The 25,208-nt window shown below is 40.0% G+C and overlaps 4 protein-coding genes across 14 annotated transcripts in view; 1 reads left to right on the top strand and 3 right to left on the bottom strand.

The window, feature by feature from the left end:
* LOC148419079 (uncharacterized) overlaps positions 1–14,531 on the bottom strand; it is a 35,619-nt gene extending 21,088 nt beyond the window's left edge. For all 10 annotated transcript variants that reach the window (XR_015866582.1, XM_088423134.1, XM_088423135.1 and 7 more), the window contains exons 1-2: positions 14,269–14,531; positions 10,478–11,055 (exon numbers count right to left, since the gene is read on the bottom strand). Coding sequence is in view for 9 of the 10 variants with exons in the window: in XM_088423134.1 (XP_088279260.1) it covers positions 10,478–11,055; positions 14,269–14,449 (759 nt within the window). In the remaining variant the exon portion in view is untranslated. The remainder of the gene's footprint in view (positions 1–10,477; positions 11,056–14,268) is intronic.
* Positions 1,481–9,620, bottom strand: LOC148419080 (uncharacterized). The gene is made up of 11 exons (XM_088423137.1): positions 9,136–9,620; positions 8,834–8,987; positions 8,476–8,636; positions 8,018–8,236; positions 7,837–7,921; positions 7,463–7,728; positions 7,136–7,327; positions 5,675–5,813; positions 5,353–5,552; positions 4,105–4,314; positions 1,481–3,975 (listed from the first exon to the last, which is right to left on the bottom strand). Exons 1-11 carry the CDS (start codon positions 9,327–9,329, stop codon positions 3,624–3,626), a joined length of 2,172 nt encoding a protein of 723 aa, XP_088279263.1. The 5' UTR covers positions 9,330–9,620; the 3' UTR covers positions 1,481–3,623.
* Positions 14,532–14,938: 407 nt separating the features above from the next.
* LOC148419078 (uncharacterized) lies at positions 14,939–19,208 on the bottom strand. Its single transcript, XM_088423138.1, has 3 exons — positions 18,946–19,208; positions 17,770–18,275; positions 14,939–17,414 (listed from the first exon to the last, which is right to left on the bottom strand). Exons 1-3 carry the CDS (start codon positions 19,124–19,126, stop codon positions 16,935–16,937), a joined length of 1,167 nt encoding a protein of 388 aa, XP_088279264.1. The 5' UTR covers positions 19,127–19,208; the 3' UTR covers positions 14,939–16,934.
* Positions 19,209–20,183: 975 nt separating this feature from the next.
* Positions 20,184–25,080, top strand: phf13 (PHD finger protein 13). 2 transcript variants are annotated; one of them, XM_088422371.1, is made up of 6 exons: positions 20,184–20,319; positions 20,389–20,517; positions 21,652–21,756; positions 21,914–22,093; positions 22,225–22,639; positions 23,061–25,080. In XM_088422371.1, exons 2-6 carry the CDS (start codon positions 20,473–20,475, stop codon positions 23,300–23,302), a joined length of 987 nt encoding a protein of 328 aa, XP_088278497.1. In that variant the 5' UTR covers positions 20,184–20,319; positions 20,389–20,472; the 3' UTR covers positions 23,303–25,080. The 2 variants fall into 2 exon arrangements, with proteins under 2 accessions (XP_088278497.1, XP_088278496.1); XM_088422370.1 differs by having other exon boundaries at positions 20,192–20,517.
* Positions 25,081–25,208: the final 128 nt, after the last annotated feature.

The following is a 25,208-nucleotide window of genomic DNA, read 5'->3' as shown; positions in this document are numbered from 1 at the left end:
CAATTGCTATCATATAAAATTGCTTACCTTTTGTTTTGCTTTAACTTCTTTTGCTGCCATCTTCTGATGATTACTCTTTAAATGTGGATGACTATCTGTTACTCTCTTTTGACGGGAAAATCCTTCCATTTGGGGAACAGGAATTGGGCAGGGCATTATCAGTGAGTGAGTGAGTGAGTGAGTGAGTGAGTGAGTGAGTGAGTGAGTGAGTGAGTGAGTGAACGTGTGTCTGAGTGTATACTCACCTGACAAATCAACAAGAGACAACCATATCGTTACATATTCCCCTCTTGGGGACCCCTCGGTCAAGAGGGGAGACATTTTCAGTCTCCTCTTGGCCGTGCCTTATTATAATGTTAAAATCATGTGAAAATCTGGTGAAGTTAAAACAAAAAAAATGCCAGCAGGGCACCCGAAGGTGTTGAGTGTTAAGTCGCTTGCTCACTGTGCCTCTTGTGGAAGGGAAAGGAATTTTAACGACTCATTTACATATGTTGTTTTCACACTCAACTCATTGATATGGAAATAGCCAGTGGAGAAACTGCTAGCCCACCCCTTAAAACAAGCCAGTGCTACAAGACATTTTTGTAGTTCGATCAAATGTTATAGATTTTGATTTAATAGATGTAAATACAAATTTTGCTGTCACTATTGGTACCAAAAAAATAAAATAAATAAATCATCTCTCCATGGTGTTTTCGCCCATGGGGGAAAAAAATCATCTCTTCTACAATATGTTGTAACTGACATTTTGTATGACTTAAGATTCAGCTTGAACCAAGTTATGGCTTTACATTTATATGGGATTCACTTGACAAGGAAGATTTCTTGATTAAAAAAAATTTTCTTGATTAAAAAATATATTTTCAAACTTGTTAGAAACTAGATAATGACTTATTTGTAACTCAGATGTTGTTCAACACTCCCACAACTGCACTAACTTAGGCCTTGTCGACATGTACAGCACCTTACTTAGACCCGCATATGCTCCCCCTCGTTGTCTTTGTTTATTTCAAGAAATCGCCTCTAAACGAATCCAGAACTATGCGGTTTCATTCACTTACAAGCATGCCAAGTCACTAGGTGGCAGTAGTGTCACCAAATTCAGATCGATAAGAAAGAACTTCGGCCTCTGATGTGCCAAATCAGAAAGAATTTCTGCTTCTGACGTCACCAGTATCAGTATCTATGGCGGGAAAAGAGTAGCGCAATGATGCAAATTTAAGGTTTAAGCTGGTTACACGCATCCACGAAACTGGAGGCTTGGGCAAAAGACTTGGTTTTGATTGAAAAAAAAGTTGAAAGTTATTATAAACAACTTTTTTTATATTTTGTCAGGCAATTTGTGCAGTTTTGACTGCTTCATTGAAATCGCTGAGTATACATTTCTACATAATATAACAGAATGACTACTGTCTAATGTCTTGTCTAAAAAAATTATCCCAAAAAGATATGGAAATTAAAGCGTCTTCAAACAATATTGGTTCTGCAATATGCCAGCCATTTTAATAAGAGTTTGCATCAAATGGAAGATAGCGGATCAGCACAACTTCAGATAACCAAAGATCCTTGTTGGCTTGCAATATGTTTAAGACTTTAAAAAGAAGCTCTATGTTATTTTTTTTATCTGAAAAATGAAAGTGTGTATGTGTGGGTGTGTAGAGCAGTGAGTGCAATAGCAGCAAAACCCAAGCGGTGAAGCTACTGAGCAACATTGACATACATCATTGATCAAAAGGGATGTCATGGGCAAGCAGTAAAAAACCCAATGGGCAGATCCAACACAACCCCTGTAATGATTTTGAACCGTATCCTCATGGGGACCAGCTTTTTGTCCCCGTACTGCAACTGGTGAACACATGATGACTGAATAGTATGTGGTCCCCACAGACTCATGAAAACTATTGCACACACACACGCACACACACACACACACACACACACACAGTAAATAACTACAACAAGACACTTACTTGAGTAATTTGAGGGAGTGGGCATTTACGATAGTTGAGGCCTTTTCCAATTGCCTCACTTTGACTAGTCACTAGATGCTGAGTTCCTGAAACATGTCCTTGGGGTGTTCCTTGTTCCTAAACAAAAAGTCTTTGGAGCTTCCTTTGGTTACAGTCTGGGTTGATTTTCATCCAGGTCATAAATGCAAGTCAAGGTATAAACATTCTTTTGACAGGAATAGCAGGCCCAAAGCTTGTCTAAGATGTCTTAACTGCTGTAGACTTTATGTAGTGAAGTAAGACCTCTGTTGAAGGACTATTGTGGCCTTCACACTTTGAACCTATGATGGGGTCTCTGCCTTGTTTTATTTCCACTTAATATTTAACCATTCACAATTTTCTGGTTAGTTCCTGTCTCAGGTTTTCCAAATTAAAAATATACCACTGGTAATGTGGCCAACAAATTCTTGACATAATGTAATTCATGTTCCCTGATGTTTCCAGACACCTAATCCTTTTGATTTTCCTTAATAAATGGCATATTCCATGGCAAAAATTGAAAGTCATCAAAGTTAGCACAGAATTAGAAGCCATTATGTTCCTGTTTTGAGAGAATATACTCACTGGTTTCACACAGTTTCACAGTGTACATAACATTGGTCAAACAATGACATGATTGCTGAAAAATTCAAGAGCATCTTCATTATTTTAGAAAATAAGTGAGATGAGATCATTCCAGGGACCAGCTCTTGGGCTGTTTGCGTGACTGCGTGTGTGTGTGTGTGTGTTTTAAACCAAGACAGTCTCTTCTCAACGTTTTACGCCTGATTCTTTTCATTTATAAGCACTCATGACCTTGACAGATCATGGGGACGGTAGAGATTACCTGGCGGTACTAAGCTCTTCTGTCCCACTCATTCATGTGTAGGTGCCAGGCATATCACACAATCAATGATGCAACAACATTGTAAACATGTGCTTGATAGTAGGTCATAGACACATATATTCTTAAAAAAATAATTTAAAAAAAACACAGCTGTTCATGCCAGGTTTTTTGTGAAAGAGACCAAATCATTTCAAAATGTTTTCCTCAAGTGTGACCTATAATTGTACGATAAGATTTTTTTCACTCAATCTTAAGTAAAAACAAAAGTAACTGCAACAAAGTGGTTGTACAAAGAAGAACACTCACTTATTGGGGTGAAGTTGCTATTTTTAGAACCCACCAATGACATTCAGACTCTTGTTAAATGAAAATCAGCCCATACTGGTCTACATTTAAGTGCCTCTTATTACCCCAAATGTTATTACCCAAAGTTCTGTTATAGTAGAGGTAAATGTATCAGCAAATTTTGTTGGTCTGTTATTTATGAGCGGCCCATCATTACCTGAAGCCGGCCTTTTACGTGTGTTTGTGCAATGCTGTGTTGAAGTGCGCTATGGAAAAATTGTAACTCTTCTATTCCTTCACAGTCACAACTTAAAAAGACATGCTTCAAAACCGAAACATGGCACAGTTTAGTCTGATGTGAAGAGGTGCTCGGCAGTACTGACCCAAATTGGTTCAGACCGTAAAAAGTACTGTCTTTGGTACCCATCCCTACTAAGAGCATATTTTATTCACACAAACTGTTTGGACCACTTTATAAAATAAATAAATACTTTCTTAAATTATTGTTCCTCCTCCGGCTTCTTCTCCCCAAACTGCCCCTTGTAGTTGGGGTACCCTAATAGGGACATGTTCCCCTTGAGGAACACCAGCTTTTGGAAGTTGCAGTTGGCCAGGGCAGCCATAGTCGGCCTGAGGATGTCACTGGCTGTAGAGAACATTGTTTCCATGGCGGCAGAGCTTGGTAAGGGGGTGTTGTACTTGATGAACAAGTCTACCCACGCCTCCCTGTGAACCTTGGGGAAGAGGGACCAAGAGAGAGCTTCCCGCTGTGGCTTCCAGCCATGAAGGCTGGCCCTCAACTCCTGGTCTATACGCTGGCTGATTAACTCCTGTTCACTACCAAACAGCTCCCTGTAATCAACATTTGCGATTTAGTGAAATTATGGAGAAGAGAATTAAAAGAACGGCAAAACTCAAAACAATTGTGAGAAATGTAAAATATGAATTTTTAAAGCTTTGAATATGAACAAGAACTCTTACTTGAAAACCATGTCCCGGTGGCTGTTCTCGTCAAACTGGTCTTGGGTTGCCTGTTGATCCTCAGGCAGCAACATTGCCTTTAGTTCCCTGAGGATCCTGTCCTTGATTTTGTCAGGCTCAGGTATGATCCTTGCCAGGATAGCAGGGGTAAAATAGGGGTGCAGGGCAGAGGCCATGAGCAGGTCTTGGTCCTCAAACAGGGAGCCAAACCTAAAAATGGATGAAAAGTTTCATTTTCAAATAGGGTTCGGGAAAAAGTTGACCAAGTCAGGTTTTCGTCATTAAAATAAATAAATAAATAAATAAATAAATAAGGCTAATTAATAATATCCGCGTCCATGGTCCACTGAAAGCATGGTTCAGTCGTCCTTTTCTGCATTGACCATTTTTGCAGACGTAAAAGGTGTTAAAATGGCGGCAAGGGAGAAAGATTATTCCAACAAAAAACAGGAGATATAAGTTTGTGTTTATTTCTCATTAAGAAATTGTGACAAAATAATGTTCCATTTTTACAATGTGGAAAAGGCACACCACAGCAGTACTTTAGAGGGAAAAACCATGAAAAGACTGTCTTGACATACGGCTTCATTGCTTATCTTGGTGCAACCACCTAGTGGCCGAATGGCTGATGCTACAGTACTTGTGTGTCTAAAAACAATTACTGATTGAGTAGTAAGTGGGAATTTGTTAAAGCCAATTATTAGCACATGGGAGCTTCAATAATAACCAGTAAATGGCAGTCAAGCACAAAACATGCCGAGTATGCTTGTCAAGATGGAGTAGCAGAAGAGAAAGTTGTTGACCTCATAGTAACCACCAGACAACTCCACTCTCAAGTTTTCTCATGAAATATTGTTGAAGCACGGTCTGTGACTTGTGTGTAATGTACCTTTGACATTATGTACGTGTGAAACAAATGTAGTGAAACAAGTAGTGTTTGAGAACCTTAAATAATAATCACTAATGCTAATTGTGATTGCTAATTAGTTAGCATAGGCAAACTTTGTTGGTCGTTAAAAAACATCATATGTATAGAAGATAATAAACAATTAGAATTTATATCCACTTATTTCAACTCATGGTAACCTTAGGACTATTAAAAACAAAACAAAAAACGGTGGTGGTGGATAATCTATTTAAAACAGATTTGATAGTGACAGCCCTAGTTCCAAAAGATTGAAAAAAAAAAAAACAGTCATTTAATTTAATATATACTTTAAACTACATATATATATAAAATACACATACCTTTTGTTAAAACTTTCAAGGAGGGTCTGGATCAAGGGCTCGGCATACTGCAGCTGACCTGTTTGCTGGTGCTGCAGCAGCCACATCTTCAAGACTAGGAGCGTCGGGAGGAGGATGCCCATGTAGGCATTGTCCTCTCCCTGCAAGCTGTCTAGGGTGTCCGCCACACGCTTCATGACGTCCATGTACTCTGTCAGGACCTGAAAAGTTCAAAAAGAAACTACATGCACTTTAATGTTGAATAAGCATTCTAAATAAAAATGCATTTTTTTGATGATTGATAATAGTTCATGGAGATTCATGATATATTTTTTTTTCATACCTTAATGTCCTGATCGAGAATTGCCATTTCTGCTTTGCTCTCGGCCTGTTGAATTATGATGTTATTGATGGCCTCCACCTGCTCAGGGAGTGACATCACTTCCAACAGCACCTTCACACTGTTGAAGTAGGACTTCCACCTACAAAAATAGGACACTTTTTTTAATATAGAGAATTTATCTAAATCATAGTCTGGACATTATTTAAAACAAACAGTAAATTGTAAAGAGATGCTATGGAAAATAACAATAACATTTTGTTGTTCACTGACCACCTTTGTAAAAAGACCTTTTCACTTAACATAAACGAGAACTCTTGTGTAACTAGAATGAGATGACCTTGACAGATAAGTGAGTTCATCACAGACATATATTTATGGTTCTTGCCTCGCTTCTTGTTGAAATTAATTCTACTATGCTGGTAGGCAAGTTGAATAGAGGAGTGTCTCTTTGTGTTTAGGGTTGGCTTTCATTCTGTAGGAGTTCACTCCTTTGAGTGATTAACCCAGGGATTCCACATACTGCGCTGGGGTTCCGCTCCGCTGGATTTCATCTCCGCTGCATCCCATGTTAATGAATGAGAGCGGTTCCACATGCTGCGTGTCTACTGTGCTGCATTGCAGCTGCGTCGTTGCACCGCAGTACGGCAACTTTACACAGGACTTGAAAAATATGGTCCGCCACTATCTGCTATGGTCAATTCCAAGTTCAGAAAGCACCAAACAGGAAAAAGAATGTGATCTACATCTGGATTTACAAAGAAAAAGCGCTCTACACAAACAAGACTGTGTTCCCCTTTGCTGATTGATGAACCCAAACGCGACGCCTTCTTCTCTGTGCCATTGTCAGAGACAACAAGTGCAAACGCTTTCCTCCTTTAAATTGGTACTGTAGGGTGTATACAAATATATATTACTGTTTGAGTCACGATTCTATCAATTCACTTTAAAGTTAAAACAAGTACTGTATGTACTCACCCATTGTAAATGAAGCCTTCAATGAAGTGTTATCCGCACAAACATTCCACAAGTGGAGTTTGGTTTGTTTACGGAAATTTAGAAAACTTTTCGTTTTTCTTTTTAATCTGGCGAGTTGGTAGTGCCCGTGCGAGCGCAATATGACCGTCCAGGGACTCAGTGACGCAGCGCGGCGAATCGAAGACACATGCAGTGGGCGGGGGTGTGCAGCCTCGTTACAGTGGCACACCGCAGCACAGAAGCAATGCATTATGTGGAATCCTGGGTAAGAAACTTTTCTTTCACTTGTCCCTTCACACTCACTTACAGACCACTAGACTGCTTTTAAGATTTGTGTCATTGAAGCTTCAAATGAAAGAAATCCCAAAAGACTATTCGTCTTCCAGACTATTTAACTGATCTTGCACAAATCCTAATAAAAATATAAGAAGAATTAACTAAAATTGTTGGTGAGAACTTTTTAATTTCGGAATTTTCAAAACTTACCGAACTCCAACTGGAGTGGTGAGATTCTTCTTGACGGCCCCCTTAATCTGATTGAAAGCAGTGGGGCTCTGTTTCTGGAGGTTCCAGAGGTGCTGGGCCTTGGCGGTTGCCTTGTGCCAGGGAGTGTTCCCCATGCTCCAGCCTATGACTTCCCTGATGTCAATGGTCGCCATGAGGTTCAGGTTATGAGTGCTGTAACAGTGCAAATAAAGAAATATTAGGTGTTTTTATTTGTTGGTTATCAACTTTATGGATAAAATTTGCCATTTACATTTGAATATTTCTTCATAAAGAAGGTTTAAATCTTCAAAATCTGCTATTTCTTACCTACAGCGGCGATGAGGTGGCAGAGGGACCCGGGAGTTGGTGTCTACGTTCTCGGCATCGATCTGTCCCAGGACGTCGCCAGGCTTTCCAAGGGCCACTTCTTCATCCTCCTCTTGAAGTCCTTCCTCCGGTTCCTCAAAGGCATTGAAAGCCACTACATAGTTTGCGCCATTGTCTGTGGTGGCAGCTACTACTTTTTGGACAATGTCAAACTCCCGGTGAATGTCATGGATAACTTCACTCAGGAGTTGATGGGTCTGGCTGACCTGAAAAAAGATTTGATGCTTTTAGACTTCCTACATTTTACACTAGGCCCTTAATTTAATCGTTCAAAACAAAACGAAAATACGTAGTTAATATGGTTTAATTTTTACCTTCAACTCCTTGCATGTCAGGGTTGCAGTCTTCCTCTTCAAGCTTTTTCGATCTATCCAGTGTACAGTCATACCAAGAAAGGCACTGGAGAAAGAAAAAAAAAAGATTTTTTTTTTTAATCAGCATGTAAATATGTTAAGTATAATATTCTATTAAGTATCATTTTCTTTTTAGTTTTACCGGCTGTGCACCGTCCAGCTGTCAGCAGTGGTTGCCACAAACTTCTGCTTGGACAGCAGGTTGTTGACCTCCTGCTTGGCCTTGTCCATCAGCTCGTCCAGGTCCCTCCTCAGGGTCCTCATGGACATGAGCTGAAAGTCAGGATTGAAGTAAGCAAACAGCTCCCTTGTATAAGGGTGTTCACAAAGTTTGAGGGGGGAAAGTGTCTCCACAAACCACCTGTAAATGAAAATATAAACGATATCACAAACAGTTGCTAAACACCGTTGATTACTTAAATCATTAGGGCTGGACACTTAGGCCAAAAATTCCTTTTATGGAACAAATTAGCACCTGATATACCTAATTTGCTGCATAATAAAGAAAAGTTTATTTGAACATGTAAAATTTCAGCACACATTTGAAACTTAAAACCACAAGATAATTCACATTAATAATTGTCTATTTTTTTTCCTCACCTTGTGAGCATCTGCCTGGCCTTGCCTTGGCTGACCTTACACCTAAAAAATTTCTCCACACAGAGCTGCTGGTACTTTTTAGCACAAGTTTTTCTAGATTGTCCACGCTTGCTGTTTCTAGCCAGTGCAGCTGCTAACTCTGGCTTTTTTGCTGGGTGCATCTGTTTTGAAGGGGAAAAAAAACATAACGAAACATAACGAAACATGTAAAGAAAGAAGTAAAACTGTTTACAGCATTATTCCTCTCAGAATTAACTTCACAACTTATTTTACACGTTTCATAAATTTTTGGTTTTGAGGTAGAAAAGTGCAACTGGTTTAATTAGAATACATTTTAAACTTAGATGTTTTAACTCACTGTTTGATAGTGCATGCTAAGGTGTGCCCTGGAAACTGAGGTGTAGGTCACCCCCTTGTTTCTGCACCCAAGCTGCATGCACTTGGCCAAGCCAGTGTACACTTTCTTCTCGTCCTTGCCTTCACTTTTCAAGAATTTTGAAAAGATAAAAAAACTATTAAAAAAAGAAAAGCAAAAAAATTCCAACAGTTAAATACAGTATGTGATGAAACGATTAATGATGAAATGATGAAATTGGTTTCCAATAAACAAAAAATTAAGTGGTGAGACCAGATCAAATTACATATTCAAAATGTAATTACCTTTCACAGTTCTGGAGGAAGCCTTTGAGCTTCCCGATCGCCTCGGCTATGTCTGGGTCTTCAGCGTCGTCCTGGTCCCCAGAGTCACCTGTCTCCTCCACATTCTCAGGCTCCTCCAAAGGCAAAGAAATTTTTCGACTTCTGTGCTGGTTCTGGTCCATTTCACTCACACGTTTGCTGGTTCTGAAGCTCATGCTAGTTAGTCTACTATCAGGTCTATCTACCACTATCAGTAGTAAACACACACCTGCTCCTGTTTGCTCAGATATCACTCCATGACGATGCGATCAGACTGAGCGTGAGCTGAGCATTTCTTCTTCTTCATCTCTTGGGCTTTTTTTGTGCATTAGCAGCGACCTACTATATAGGCACTGCAAATGATCTTGGTAGACGATGTCATTGACTACAGTTCAAGGCTGAGCGTTTGTGGTGACGTGTTTCCACATATAGTCAATACAGTTTACGCAGTTGAGTCACACAGCACGCCAGACTAAAACATCTGAACTTTATTTTGGGTTAATAAGAGGCACTTAATGGCGGTAGCCTGACAGCTGTGCAGTTACCCCATTTAATACAGGTTTGAATGTGACAGATCAATTTTTAAAATAGCAACATCACAATGACAAGGTGTTCACACTTTTTCAAACACAATTTTAGATGGTCATTTTTACTTACCCTTGTCAAAATATTTTTCCCTCAAAAGTGGAAAAAAATCTTTTGAAATGATTTGTCATGGTCTCATTTTTAATTTCACAAAAACCTGGCATTTGAACAGCAGTGGGTACATTTTTTATAGCCACGCGAGTATGTGTTTAAAACCATATCTAGTTTCAGGTGTGTTCATTTTGATGTTAATAACAGAAATATGCTAAGGTAATTCATTTTTGGATGAAAGAAATGCTGTATATACAGTATGAAAATTATATAAAGTATTTGTGTCTTGGCATTGGCCGATTACCAGTTTGATGGTTTCCCACGGTTTAAAAAGGTTTTCATGACCAATAAAACGGTTCATTAATGATTCTTTTCTTTGTGAGGAAAATTTACAGCAGTCACATCCTGCTGCAATATGAATGGTCGCTTGCAGAGATGAGACCATTTTCAAGAAACCATGCTGTCTCTTTCAGCAGAGGCCAGCAAATGTCCCTCTCCTTTCTAGCTGACCAGACCCAAATACAAATAAAAATAGACATTTTTAGAATCTGCATAGTTATCATACACTCAGAATCTAATATCAGCCCATGCCTAACTTGTGCCATTTTGATTTTTGCAATATGTGAAAACCATAAAGATGTAATATTAGTGGTCTAAAAAATGCTGGAAACAAACAACAAAAGTTTACCTTTCTGGGCGATATTTTTGGACGCTCCTGAAGTAGCAGGTCTTGGTTTGTCATTTCCCCACTCGTGCTTGGATAAGCAAATTCCTTGGCTGTGTAGAAGTCACTAAAAGTCAAAGCCTGAAGTCCAGTTGTGTCTTGCTCTTCGGGATCACTTTTCAGAAATTCTGTTCTCAAGCTATTGCCTGTTTCGCTCTCTCGTTCCATTGGCAAGATTCGACTGCATTCTATTTGCTGCTCATTAGGTACATCGTCCAATGGCTGTGACACTTTGGGTTGCATGTGTGTTGGTAAATCCGTTAATGGCAAAGATCCTTCAACTGCAGATTGATCTGTTTGCTCCATATCAGCCAACGGCGCTGATGCTTCCACTGCAGATGAGACTGGTACTTCCATTTGTTCTTCTTTAGTTGTATCAGTAATTGGGTGCAAAATACCAGTTTTGTTGTCTTCTGACACACAAGCCAGTAGCTGAGCATGCTCCAATTTGGACTTTTTGGCACTTGGCTCTGCTTTCATCTCTTCAGGAATGTTCAACTCAGCTGGTTGCTTGCTGACAGCCGTAGTCAATTTAATGTGATCTTTGGGGGAAAAGAAAAACAAATATCATGCTTTAAAATTGAGCACAGTAAGTCAGGAAAAGACTGAACAAAAATTCTAATATCAGAAAAAAAAAAGATAAAATCAACCCCTTTAACTTAGGGTTAGGGTTATATCCAATGATGGATTATATACAAAAATTTAAATAAACAACCAAGTACACCTTTATGAGTTGCATATTAATAACCCTTGTGCACATTACTTGATTTACCTACCAATATAACCTTTTTCACCACAATGGCGAAAGGAGTTTTGAGATGTGATAAGTCATTAATGAATATTTTTTTTCTTTCAATCACTCAAAATATTCAGTCAGATCTATACATATATATGTGGGTTTTTTCTTATTTATTCATTCACGCACCTCATGGCGGCTTTGAAAAAAAATGAAAGGGGCTGTATCAAAATGAAAAAAAAAAAGTCAGAATCTTTTACATCACGTTTATAGGTTTGAATATGTCATCAACCCATAAAATAAATAAATAAATACAATTCTATGCATCACAATTTTTTGGGCAGTGGCAGTAATACTAATGAAAAAAGGGGCTGTAACAAAAACTTATATTTAAGTTTATATATATATATATATATATATATATATATATATATATATATATATATATATATATATATATATATATATATATATATATATATATATATACACACACACATACACACACACACATTGTTTTTGGGGGGATATTTCAGTTGACACGATAGATCTTTGAACACATCATTAACTCTTAACAAAAAACAAACAAAAAAAAAATACATCTATGAATAGAATTTGGGGCAGTGGCAGTTATACTGAATATAAATCCCCCCCAGCCATTTTTCAACCAAGCTGGTCAATGGCTTTTGAGTTAAGATATCATTTATATTTTTTTTTCAACCACTCTTATGCCTGGTCTACACATAGCCGGGGTTCCTCCAAACTGCCATTCGAATTCTCCTTTTACCCCAATTGGAATTCGTAGCTGGTAATAGAAATATGTGTTTTTATGACTGCAAAGTATCAGTAAAATGAAGTAACATGAAGTCAGTGTACAAGCAGGAATGCCAGAGATGCTGAAACTGGCTGTCTCCTACAAGAGAAACAAAAGACCTCCCCCAACAGAGAATCAACTCCCAACTGTGAACAAGAGGCCAGCCGCTCCTATCAGAAATGCTCAATCAGGATTAATGGCTCTCTGACTTTGCCCCCCTTCAATTAAGACTGGTCCGCGAACAAAGGGTCTTTGAATACAGTATATGCACACACACACACACACACACAAGCACGCACACACACACACCTGCATTCCTCAGTGAGACCACATCCCCCAAAAGTGTCTAGAAACTGGGTGTGGAAGAGGTGAAGGTTTGCCATTTATGCACCGACCTGTGGCAAGGACTGGTCCGAGATCGATCTTTTGTACTTATTCCCATTTCTCTGTATGGATTAAATCAATAGTTTCACTATGTCGTGGTATGTGAGGCTGTTAACAAAAACGAACACGCTAGGAACAGTTTGACGCGGGAAGTTGATCTAGGTTCCTTTACCGGACTTTTTTTTCCCCACCAAAACATATTCTTTCAAAACCTCCAGCCAAAGTGGAGATTTGCCCATGCCTCCAGTTGCGTGTACCCAGCTTAAACAGAACATTTGCGTCATCGCACTACTCGTTTTCCCGCCAAAAGCCACAGATATTGGTGACGTCAGAGGCGAAAGTTCTTTCTGATTGGACACGCCAGAGTCAGACGTTATTTCAGATTGGACAGAATTTGTCGACACTACTGCCGCCTTGTGAATTGGCAGGCTTGTATGTGAATGTAACCGCATCGCACAAGCAAAGATCTGGTCAATAAGCAACAGCCATTGCTTATTGCTATTGCTTATACACAAAAAGCTACTCGCCGAGCCTGTGGACAAGATTTTGCTGGGCCGGCTCAAGATCATTCGACGGCCTTGGAGTTTGGTGAGACAGCAACGCTTAAGTCCAGCATCACATCCGTGAAATAGAATTTGAAAAGGATGATTATTTAGCAGCTTGCTAACTGCAATGTATTGTTTATGGGGCGGTTGTAGTAGCCACTACCCTGGAAGTGGAGCGTGGCGGAAGTTTCTAAGATTATACATCATTCAAAAATGCTTTTCATGTAATTGTTAGTTCAGATTGCCACTACCGAGCGTGACCACTACCGAGCGTGAGTTGAAATAAACAAATTTCAACAAGAACATCCCAATCCAACTGGGAATAAAATAAGTAACACACCATTGAGACAAACACTGACATAAATTTGAATTGTAATTGTGCAGAAATACAAGCACATATCTGGACATGCATGATCTCAAATAATGAAAATAATACCGACTAGCGATTGCAACATTATTTTCAAATGAAAAGTAATAGCAAAAAATGTGTGTACTTATTTATTTCTAAGAGAGCATTGTATGCACATCTAATAGACATTAACACTAAAATAAACACACGTACACACTAGCACAACTCTGAGAAGATAACATACCTCACACACACACACACACAAATGAAGTAATCCCAACCAATCGCACTTGGTTTGAGGCAAGACTTTTGTTTTGTGTAGGGCGTAAATCTTGCTTTCCTAACAGCATTTACTGGTCTCGGGCACCACCTACTGTCTTGAGGTGTAACACATAAATCATCAAAGAATTTTTCATTTGTCGACCTATATCTACCGATGCTCAAAACAATAGCATTTTAATCGCAGGAAAGACAATATAATAGATCAGTTTACAATGCATGTAAAAAGTTCAAATTAGGAGTTTTATGCAACCAAAATCAGTTAATGCATGGCCATAAACCAGCTCAACAACGTACGGCCAGCTGCAAGAGATTATCGACCGTGGTGGCATTTTGACCATTCAACTGAGTTTTAATGGCCTGCAGGAAATTTCATCCACCTAGTGTTGTGTTTTTTTTTCCACCAAGAAATTCACCAAAATGGTTAACAATGGGCTCAAGGGTGGAAAAAAAACACTGAAGGCTAAACAAAGGCCAAACAGGCCCGGAAGTCCATTACATCTCATTTAAAATATTTCTTTTCCTTGCATATTTTGCGAGAGCGCAAATGTTTTTTTTCCCCCATACGTCTCTACTACTAATGTTATTGTAAATATTATCCATTCCCATTGTTCAAATGCTGAACCTGTTCGAAGTGAAGGTACGAACCAATGTTGGCCGGATTCCACCTGGTGTTGAGCTCATTTTGGAGGAAGGATCGCAAACAGTCGTTCTCCTCTTGGTATCCTTTCACAATGTGCGCCACCTCCTGGAATATTTCCATGGCAAAGCTGGTAAAACGTTCGGTTAAATGGATTTGGAATGCTTGCATCGGGTTGATGGTCGCCATGTCGGAAACGAGGAAATACAATTCAACTACGTTTCTCTTTTTACATTCAAAGACTCCAATGGCGACAACGACGACGTGAAAGAATGAGAAACCGGAAAAGGGAAGACCAGTTTCCGGTCACCTTTTCGTGCCTTTTTCCTACGTCTGTAAAACACAGCGCCTCCCTGTGGTCATAGAAATCAAATGGAAATACAGCACAGTATAATTCAATAGACTATTACACCCCAATAGTTACACCCCTCGAAAAGATGTTCAGCCACTTATTTTTCCCCATCCCGTTGCTAAGAGTTGTTTGATGAATGCTTCCATGACTTATTTTTAAGATCAACAGCATTTCTTGAGCAAGTACGATATACAAGTCATTTGCATAAATTTGACCAAAAAATCGACAAACGTGTTAAACCGATTACAAATGACCACAAAGCCTAATACAAATGACCACAAGAATACAACTGTAAAATAAGTGCATTATTCACAAGACAATACAATTCAAAGTTTGTTTATTCCATAAGCACAATTGATGAAATCAAACAAATATGCACTGGCAATGTTGTTTTATATCATGTTAACTTGAGAAACTATTAGTAGTGCTAAGAATATTCGCTACATGCCAATGACTGCACAGGCTACATAGGGTACAGGCACAACAGCATGAACACCCAAACAGGGATTAAGTTGGAACACAGCTGGTACTCGTGAACATTGTTTATTTAAACTTGAGTATATTTTAATATATGAACGAAAACCGTGACCGTCTCCAACATTTTTTGAGTACTTCAGACTTGGATGTCTTGAGGACATCCTCCTTAGACACAGCCAATTCAATTGTGTCCATCGTGGTGGACATTTGTTTTTGGTGTATATCTTTGGACTTATTTGATCTCCCCTTCTAATTTCTTATGTGCCCAGTCAAGGACATCTTGGTCTTTCTCGTGATGTTGCATGTGTATGTTTGTGATGCAGTTAATTTTGCTGTATTGCTGAAACAAAGAGAATTCACCAAAACAAATAAGTGGGTATGGGTCTCAGGAGCATAAAGTATAGACATGCCACGGCTAGGCCGAGTAGCTGAGCACAGTGGCAGATGTAAGGGCACATCACTCATTTAACAGGAGTCGAAAAGAGAAGAGCAAAGAACGGGGCACATGAAACTTGCTTGGTCACCGCTCGAGAAGAGTTCATCGTCCATTTCGCATCAATTTCTATTGGACTAAAGATGATGTAATTCCATTTTTATCATAAATTATTTCCACGGGGCTGACTTATTTATGGTAGGTGGTGGTATCTGTGTCGTAGTATCAACACATTCTAATAGGAATGAGTATAGATTACAGCACTGGCACAATCAATAGTAATGTATCAGTGTATCCCGAGCAACATTATATTTGGTCTTAAAGAGTTAGGGTTCTCCCCAAGGTCACCTCAAAGTGCCTCCTTTCGGTTTCCATTCAAAATTATTTTAAGAAAATGTTTCTGTTTCATGTACTTTATAGAGTAGGACCCGACTGATTTGGATTTTATTAGGCCGATGCCAATTTTTGGCAGACAAAAATAAAGTTTACAAATAATCTGCCAAATATTAATCATATTTTTTTTAATTCATGTCAATACGTTTAGATAAGCAGATTTTCACTATGCATGTGCCAGTCTGACATTTATTCCCCCAAATTAGCAGGAGTCCACAATTTATTGTTGAAAAGTAGCTCCTTTTTGGTTCCTAGAATGCATTGCGTGGCACAATAACATTACAGTAAAAGGAGATTAATTTTTCTCATGAGTTGAGTTGAATGTGTGTCAACATATTTGTTTGTTTTGTGATGTACTATGTTTATATTTCATCCATAATTTTTATTTTCAACAAGCTATGACTTTAGATTGCGTCTAAAGTAGTGACATCCAGGTCAATTTTTTACACAACTTCCTTGCATTGCTCACCTAATCGTTGCTTGTAAAAATGTTGATTTGCGGTTTTGTATGGCAGTTATTGAGAATGATCTTACTAACAAATTTGATGGTATATATTTAAGGTTATGGTATAAATTTATGTATAATAAACACTGACACCAGTGTTACTTGTACACTATATAACTGCTGTAAATGGTTGGACCAAATAAATAAAAAGTTTAAATAAACAGCAAATATTGGCCCTTTTGCAGATGGGTCCTAGTAACTCAGTCAATTGATCAGTCGGATCCTAATTAAGAGCTGCCTGGTCACCCAAGCTTTGGGGATTTTACACCAAGCATTTATTTTCACTGATTGTAACTCTTAGGTTTTCTAAGTGGATCAAAAGCAGTCATTTGATTAGGCAGTCCTGGCTGTCACAATACCAGATTAGCAGTTAATCTAACTTTCATAGGCTTATCTCCTGGAAAGGTTTTCTCTGCCATGTGGTGTAGGATCCCTTTGGAACTCAGATCACAAACACTTGTTAGGAGAGAAAAGCCCGGCTGCCGACAAAGTTTTGAAATTCATCCTCAAATTTTTAGCTCTCTTCTTTACCAGCCCTGGCAGCCTCTCGAGGTCTCAGTACCCCATGGATTCCACTCCTCTTTTTAAATTTGCAAAACCATCCCTTACTAGCCTTGAATTCCTCGGCACTGCCACCTGGGTTGTCTCGACTGAGGGCATTATGCAGTTTCCTTGCCTTGTCACAAATTAGTGTTTCTGAAACAGGGTCGCCCCTCAACTGTTTATGTGTAATCCACTCAAGCAGAACTTTTTCCACTTCCTCCACTTTGTCAGTTCTTCTGCTGCTTAGTGTTTTGACTCCTTTTGCCACATCTGCAGCTTTGATGGCTTCTTTCCTCTTCAATATAGTTGATATTGTCGACTTAGCCATATTGTACTGAACAGCCAAATCGGAGACACGAGTGCCGCACTCCCACTTGGCGATAAGTTCCTTTTTCAAAGCTATGGTCGTCATGACGATTTTCCTCTTTGGCTTGTCTTCCCGGATGCATTTCTGCAGTGACATTTAGGATAGGTAGAACACAAAAAAAAATTAGAAAACATTTTTTTGAGTTGCTCCTTAAAGTCCATAACAGTGTATACATAGACAAGCAAAACCACGGAAACATGACACTTCCATTCTGGAGTACAGTTTTGCCTGGCAAAATCGGTTTTGCATGAGTGAAACCAAGGTACTTTCCCATCCAAATCATGGAGCGACTATTTTGTAGTGAAAAACCAAAGGAGCCGAGTAGGGCCAAGCCTAATAAGAACTGTCCAGTTGAAAAAACGGCACTACAGCTCCATTTAGAATTTATCCAAATGAAATTAATCCAAACAGAAAAAACAAGAATGAAAACCACGTTTACCTTTTTGTATGAGTGTTTCAGGGATTTGTGATATCTCAGGTCTTGGTTTTTGATATCTTCTCTCCTGCACAGTTGAGGGAATTCATTTACTGCATTGAAGTCTGCAAAACGGACAACCTGGAGTGAGGTAGCGATGTCAGGCCTTCCATTGCCTTCCTTTTTGGATTCAGTTTTAAGACATTCCACTGTGATGCCGTTTTCAATTCTGCTCTTTCGTTCTGCTGCCAACCTTTGAGGGCAATCGATTTCTTGTTCATTGACCAACCTCTCTGACACTTTCATTGCACAGGACACTGATATTTCACTATGCTCCTCTTTAGGTGTATTAGCCAATAGCTCAGACATTTTCTTGTCCTCTTCAGGTATATAGGCCATTGGTTCTAGTGACTCAGTATCCTCCATTTTCAGTACTTTAGAACATTGTTGTAATTCTGTCTCTACAGAAGTGTTCAGTCCTGGTTCTTGTTCTCTGAGAGCAGGAGTTGGTCTAGTGGCTCGGCCATGACCTATTGAGGGACAGAAACATAATGTTGTTGTTGTTTTTTTTTTTTTTTTTTTACTAACTGGCATAAACACTATCAGAAGCGCTGATGTACATTTACAATCTGAACTTTAATACATGCATCATTAAATCGTTTTATTTCCAAAACTCTATCATCTTTAGTTCATATAGTATATCTCTTGGCTGCATTTTTCCAGAGATATACTACGTTTCCATAGATATACTACGTTAATGTTAGATTACTTTCTATATTTTGTCACATGAGATTTCAAATTATGTCATACAAGCAAGCAAGCCTCCTCGACTACATTAAAATATACATCAGTTACGTCCTGACCGGATGCCAAGATACCGTATGACCCCCCACCACCCACCCCCACGTGTTTTTGACTAAATATTGGGAACAGCAAACACACATTTTCAGCCGATTGAATGACTGAGACCACCAGATTAAGAGGTATCACTGTGATGATAAGCGGGTACATATAATGAATGGGAGGACTGTATAAAATAAAAAGAAAACTACAATAGTTTTTAAAATTAGTTTTGCCTTAACGATGCACAACAACATTATATTGCATCTAAAACTCGCCAATGATTGTTATAAACAAAAGTAGACTTTAAACTGCGCCGGATACATGTAAGTACTTCAAGTAATGTATAGCATAACAAACCAATCTTTGGTGACTTCATCTGCGCGTTTATCATATTGTTCAGTAAGGATCGCAGACGGTCGTTTTCCTCTTGGTATCCTTTTACAATAAGCGCCACTTCTTGAAATATCTCCATGGCGACGCTGGTAAAACGCTCGGTTATTCGGCTCTGAAAGCCGTGCAACAGGTCGGTGGTCGACATGTCGCAACAGGACAATGAAACAATGTAACTATGACATTTGGCTTTTTTTTGTCAGCAAGCAACGTCGACGAAAACACGAGGAAAAAAAGATGAACCGGAAAAAGGAAGCTTCTACGTTTCCGGCTGAGTTATACGGAATCAAAACTTTTTTTTTTTATTAATTTTTGATGGTCTTTACAAATAATGAACAAATACATTGCACTGTGGACCACTGCACTGTTTACATACAACGCACGCTTGAAATTTGTTGTGAGAAGACAAGAGACCGACATGAAACCCCCTTGGCGTTCATTTGTACGTCCACGTCATCGCCATATTGGATGTGGAAGGGGATCGCTCGCTACAGACACCTCACATGTTGCTTTAAGATGTACTGATTTTTTTTTAATTATTGTTTTGTGTTCATAATTGAATGATTTGTGATTAATAAAATGAACAAGTAATACATTAAAACATTCTCTCATGATTGCTATTATTAGTGGAGTAGTTACCGTAAATTATCAGTACCAGAGTATGAAAATGATTAATAAAAATCTGTTAAATATAAGCCTTAGAGCTCTTTATTCCTATAACATATAACAATAGAATAAAAACATGCTGCAGCGGAATGCGGATGACTACTTTGTGGGCAAAGATTGTGACTTTGTGTACTGTGTGTGCATTAATTAGTTGGGCATGCATGAATTAGCCGTGAATATCCGTGCTGTATGAATTGTACGCACTGGAAGGAAACCTGAGATGCCATAATAACAATAATATGTGCTCAAGCTGTGACTTTGTAAAAACAGAATTAACAATGAACTCATTGCTCTTGGGCATAAACTACTGCTACTACTACTTTGTTTGCATTGACTACAACCAGGGATAGGCAGTAGGTATGTCACTACACATGACGGACTGTCTATCTTTTTTTCGTTCGTGACGGACCAACGTGCAGTCATTCACAAAAATCTACGGACCGCTCGCTTTTGGGGGGCATAACCAGAGAAAAAAATAGAGGGCGCCCGTGAGTCACACAGTTTAGTATCCTTCGCGGATTATACGAAGCAGAAGAAGAGTGGACGGTGTAGGTTGGTAAGGCTGTTGCTGACAGCCGCGAGGCTAACTGAACCGCTCCCCCTCCTCATCGAACTGATAAGGAGAAGACATTACGGGACGCTTCCATGGGCACGCACCCCTGTGCTCCACTGAAGGCACGATTTCAAAGGTTTAGCTCGCCCGGGTGTCAGTCGATCATTCACTCTCGCTTGTAATTTTTCCAGGTAACGTAACGTTACGTTAGCCTCGGCGTTTAAACGACACAACCGCGTCGCCTGTCAAGATACTATTAACAACACTCGGAGAAGATGGGCGACATAAAGCCGCCGTCGTCTCCCGCTTTCCAATCGGAGGTAAGTGACAGTTTATGGCAAAAAAATGTAATCGTTGGGCTGTTGTGTTGTTTTTGCTTCATTGCGAACGACGCAAGAGAATGTCAACTTGCTGGCCGCTTGTCACCGCACTGTTAGCCTGTAATTCTGTGACATATTGTCGTAACGAATGTAATAAAACTTGCACACGGTGATTTCGCATTCGCACACACCATCCATCGACTCCCAACACTTTTCAGCCTGTCTTTGCAGTCGTGCGAATAAGCTCTCATCGGGTTACTTTTGTAAATACTTTGAAGAGGTTGTTAAACATCCGATTTGATTTGAAAACATTCCATCATCATTGCTAACATGCTAACGTATGCAAGCTAAACGAAGTGCTAGCGACCCCTAATTGGAAAGTCCGTTCAAAAACAAACGATCGCCGCTTCTTTCGAGAGCCACGGTGTAATACTTTTTTTGTGGGGCAAAAAAAAAAAATCAAAACATTGCTTCGTCGTGAGTGACTCTCCACCGTTACTTACTAGCCTTAGCTAGCCACTCAGCCGTGTGTTATTGCTGACTGTCCATTGCTAGCACATACTTGTTGTCTGACAGTTACGTTTGTCAGTGGGGGGTTGGTAGAACTACTCACAAAACATTTAAAAGGCAAATGCACGCGATTTGCCCGTGAGGACATTTATTTTCAACCAAAGCGCGTTGATGCCACATAGTTATCTATCGGATGACTGTTGCTCATTCTTGCAGCACGCACGCATGCAAAAGACGAAAGACGCGATTCCGTTAATGGAACAAGCACGGAGCTAACCAGAGCTAGCAAAAGTACTTGCACTCGCTAACTCCGGAGTTTTACAGACATTTGTAATAAAACCATGTACAAGTAGAAGTACTGACTCCTAACACAAGGAAAATTCAAACCTATACACGCAAAATACTTTCCCTAGTTTCTTAACTTTGATTCTACCGATCTGTTTGTGTTATTTTTGTTTTGTAAAAAAAAAAAAAAAAAGTACCACACTTTGTGACAAAGTACCCAGGGGAAAAAAAACAACACAAATAACAGGCGACAGTGCGAACTTGATGATAAAGCCACCATACTGACCGTAACTGAATTACTTCTCAACACTCACGCTAACTCATGTTTTTATGTTCCAGGGCTTCAGTCCTCCCTACAGGAAGAGAAAAAGGACAGTGGAAGATTTTAACCAGTTTTGTACCTTTGTTTTGGCCTATGCTGGTTACATCCCGTACCCCCAAGAGGTAAGAATGTAAGGCTAAACAATCACATGCTGAGAAGTTTATAAGTACAAATGATCCTCATTCAACTCCATTTTTGTTTACTGGCAAGTTACTTTTGGAGTGAATCAAATACAAGCAAGACTGTGGGAACAAAATCTGAATGTTTTATATTTTACAGAACTCTTCACTGCGCAGTACCTCCAGCCCTCCCAACAGTACCGGGAGCACAGTTGATAGCGATGGCTGGACCCCGGGACCATCGCCTTCTTGTACCCAACCACCTTTCATGGTTCCCCTAGACAGGAGCAGAAACCATCCACAGCTGGGGGCCACATTGTCCAGTCACATTAAGAAAGATGTGAGTTGACCTCATTGTTTAAACTATAGCGCCATTAAATCACACGTGCATAGTGCATCGGTTCCCCCACCCCTGGTCTAAACCAAATTGTAAATGTCCTGAATTAGACTTAAATATCTTCTTTTCTGCAGCACACGTTCACCAGCCTGCATTCAGAGGATCGCAGGAAAGCCGAGAAGCTGAAGAAGAAAAAGAGGAGAAAGGAGAGGGAGCTTCAGGCCGGCGAAGAACACGGACAAGCTAAATCGTCCGACCCAACACTGCCGCCTTCGTTCACCTTTGGCAACCTGCCAATAAAAGAGGAGCCGGAAGACGACTTCAGCATTCCGCTCCATCCTCAACGCGCCACCAGCCCGTCCCGGTGCAAAGAGGAGCAACAGGAAGCACGGAGCCAATGGGATGGACGAGATCTGGAAGAAGGAGTGGTCAAGGTACAGAAAGTGGAGGGTTTTTCTGGAAGCAGAACGGTGTTCCGTCAGGGCAAGCAAGTGGTGTTCCGAGACGAAGATGGGTCCGGAGAGGATGAGGATATCATGGTGGACTCAGGTAAGCACTTCCATACCTTTATAGAGTAGCTGTCTGCTAACACATAATTGAAAACACAACCCCTTTTGCTAATGAATAGCAATAGGAGTCGCTTTGTTAAGCAAGAGCTATTTGAACATAAACGGTGGAACAATACACAAAGACAGACAATATCATAATACATGACATCGTACCCTCTGTGAAATTTGACTAATATTATTGCAGCTGCATTAATCACACAAAGTTGTAGAGACTGCATCCATTTCAATTTGCTCAAATGCCTATAATGATGCAATGTGTTGTGTGCATTATTAGCGTGTTGCTACCAAAATAAATGAATATATTAACTCAAGATGGTTGGCCACCTGGGCTCCTGTGGTAACACAATCAAAAGAGTAAATAAGAGTGAGCACCTTTTTTCTTCTTTTCCCCATGTCCTCAGACGACGACTCCTGGGACCTGGTGACGTGTTTCTGCATGAAGCCGTTCGCCGGACGCGCCATGATCGAGTGCAACAAATGCCACACCTGGATCCACCTGTCGTGCGCCAAGATCCGCAAGAGCCACGTCCCCGAAACGTACGTGTGCCAGAGCTGCCGAGAAAATGACGGCGTCGCCGCCGGAGCCGACGCCCGCCGCTCCCACCGCCCTCGCATCGGTCCGCGTAAACATCTGCTCGAATGACCTCCAAATGCCACTTTTAATCCCTCCTGAAGATTTTCTAAGAACACTTTTGGACCTTTAGCAAGCCCTTGTACCCCTTTTGGGGGTTACTTAAGCTCTACAGATGTGTACTCGTGCTTCCCTACAGACTCTTCGCGTAAGGCAATCACTGAATGATACACTACTCACAAAAGGTTTGGGATATATGGCTTTTGGGTGAAATTTCAGGATTTACCAAAATTGCACTATAACCTTAACAGGTATTCTTAATTTGACTTCTGCAGTTTTGCAAGCAGTGTAACCACCAGAATGTCCATTAAAAAGTTTAGATGTTGAATTGCGTTCCATCCATCAGTAGTCACATACATTTTCGGTCCGCTTCCAGATTTTACCCAGAAGCTGAATATCCCTCACGTTTTGACTAGTGTCTGTAGATGACTATAGAATAGCTGTCAATGGCTACGGTTGGGACTGTTGTATTTTGCGAACACTGGAAGCTGCCATGTCAAGTCCCTCCACAAACTGCCACCCTCTCTGGTCCATGCAGGGATGTGTCAGAAAGACTTGTTTGCACTTTTTCCAAACCTTTTGACTCTTTGGTATGTTCGGATGTAACTGGACTTGATTCCTTTCCCCAAAACGGACTCTTGTCGAAATGTAAGCGGCCGAAGGGGAAAACAGGTAAAGCTTTGCGATGATTGCTTCAGATGGTGCTATAGTATTAAGCTGATAATCCAATAGAACAAAGGACTAGCCTGCATCTGCTTCATCTGCCCGTTTTATTATTTAAGTCCATTGTGAATAAGTAGAGAGGTGGTGGTTAGCTTTCCTCCTCAAGCTGTCTTCCACTTGGATGCCGCGTGTATCGACGGAGGGGCTCACTCCCCCTCCTACATTTTACTTCATTTCCACTTGTCAAGGATTGTCATTGTTCAAAAGTATTTTACCGTAACCAGCTGTTCAGCCGTTTCATTTATACACTTCCTGCGCCAAACATATTTATGGAAGGGAATGAAGGCCGTTCCGTTCAAAGCTTCAGCAGGAAATTTGATGCTTAGTTGACTGGAGTAAGTGTTGAGATTCTCTCGAGTTTATGCACGTTCTGTGTGTTAGGGACGAGGGTGTGTGTGAGTGGAGGACAATGCATGTGCTGCTATGAAAATTTCTGGTTTCTGGTCTTTTTTTTTTTTTTTTTTTTTTTCCGAAGTCATCTGCAAATGAAAGCAGCTCTGGTGTCTCATCATGTCTTCAAGGTTTAAGAGCAGTAATCACGTACTTTCTTCTTCAGCAGGTTTACTAGGAAAGGTTTTTTTTTTTTTTGGTGGGGACATGTTCCCCTCTCAACTCGCTGCCATTTGGGTGAGCTGTTTTAGCGTATGTGCCATGGACCTCTTAAGTGTCAGTTAAATAAAAGCCATACTCCAGTGCAGAGTGACATTAAAGACTTAAGACACCGTTTTTATTCTAGGATGGGGTTTTACAACACAGTCGCAGACTTTGGCCAGAGAAAATTTGTGTGTTTGGCAAACTGGTGTCTTCTGGTGCTGCGCTGCCAATAATCAGTCCGTTTGGGATGTTTTCTACATGACAAGCACTGTTATGTCTTTTGAGAGCCCTCGTTTTTTAAAGATCAGCTAGATGTGTAAGTACTATTAATAATGGTCCGTGTGATAGTTTGTTTATTCTGTTGGGTTGAGTTTTCCTCTCCCTCTATTGAGAATGTGTCATGTATACTGTGTAGTGAAAACTGTTTCTATGAAACTAATGTAAAGTATTGTAAATAAAGAGTTACCATTTTATCTGTTGTTTTGTTGCTTCTCTTCCCACAATTCAAGGTTTTGCAAACTTTCGTTTTAAGGCCCAAATTAACTCCTCCACTAATATCAAAGGCTTCATGTCAAAATTTTGTATTTACTTGGCTGGCGGT

The sequence above is a fragment of the Hippichthys cyanospilos genome, chromosome 9 (assembly GCF_059441005.1).
Source record: "Hippichthys cyanospilos isolate Australia breed blue-spotted pipefish chromosome 9, RoL_Hcya_1.0, whole genome shotgun sequence".
Taxonomy (NCBI): domain Eukaryota; kingdom Metazoa; phylum Chordata; class Actinopteri; order Syngnathiformes; family Syngnathidae; genus Hippichthys; species Hippichthys cyanospilos.
Note: the sequence above shows the minus strand (reverse complement) of the source record. Positions and strands in the feature narration are given on the sequence as shown.

Bases quoted from the DNA above. Each gene is read 5' to 3' on its own strand.
- phf13 (XM_088422371.1), top strand. From the start codon at position 20,473: ATGGGCGACATAAAGCCGCCGTCGTCTCCCGCTTTCCAATCGGAG. The intron at 20,518-21,651 runs GTAAGTGACAGT...TTTATGTTCCAG, and splicing joins CTCCCGCTTTCCAATCGGAG to GGCTTCAGTCCTCCCTACAG. The intron at 22,094-22,224 runs GTGAGTTGACCT...TCTTTTCTGCAG, and splicing joins CCAGTCACATTAAGAAAGAT to CACACGTTCACCAGCCTGCA.
- LOC148419078 (XM_088423138.1), bottom strand. From the start codon at position 19,126: ATGTCGACCACCGACCTGTTGCACGGCTTTCAGAGCCGAATAACCGAG. The intron at 18,276-18,945 runs GTTTGTTATGCT...GTCCCTCAATAG, and splicing joins GATGAAGTCACCAAAGATTG to GTCATGGCCGAGCCACTAGA. The intron at 17,415-17,769 runs GTAAACGTGGTT...ATGTCACTGCAG, and splicing joins TGAAACACTCATACAAAAAG to AAATGCATCCGGGAAGACAA.
- LOC148419080 (XM_088423137.1), bottom strand. From the start codon at position 9,329: ATGAGCTTCAGAACCAGCAAACGTGTGAGTGAAATGGACCAGAACCAG. The intron at 7,729-7,836 runs GTAAAAATTAAA...ATCTTTTTTCAG, and splicing joins TGACATGCAAGGAGTTGAAG to GTCAGCCAGACCCATCAACT. The intron at 4,315-5,352 runs GTATGTGTATTT...ATCCATTTTTAG, and splicing joins CTTGAAAGTTTTAACAAAAG to GTTTGGCTCCCTGTTTGAGG.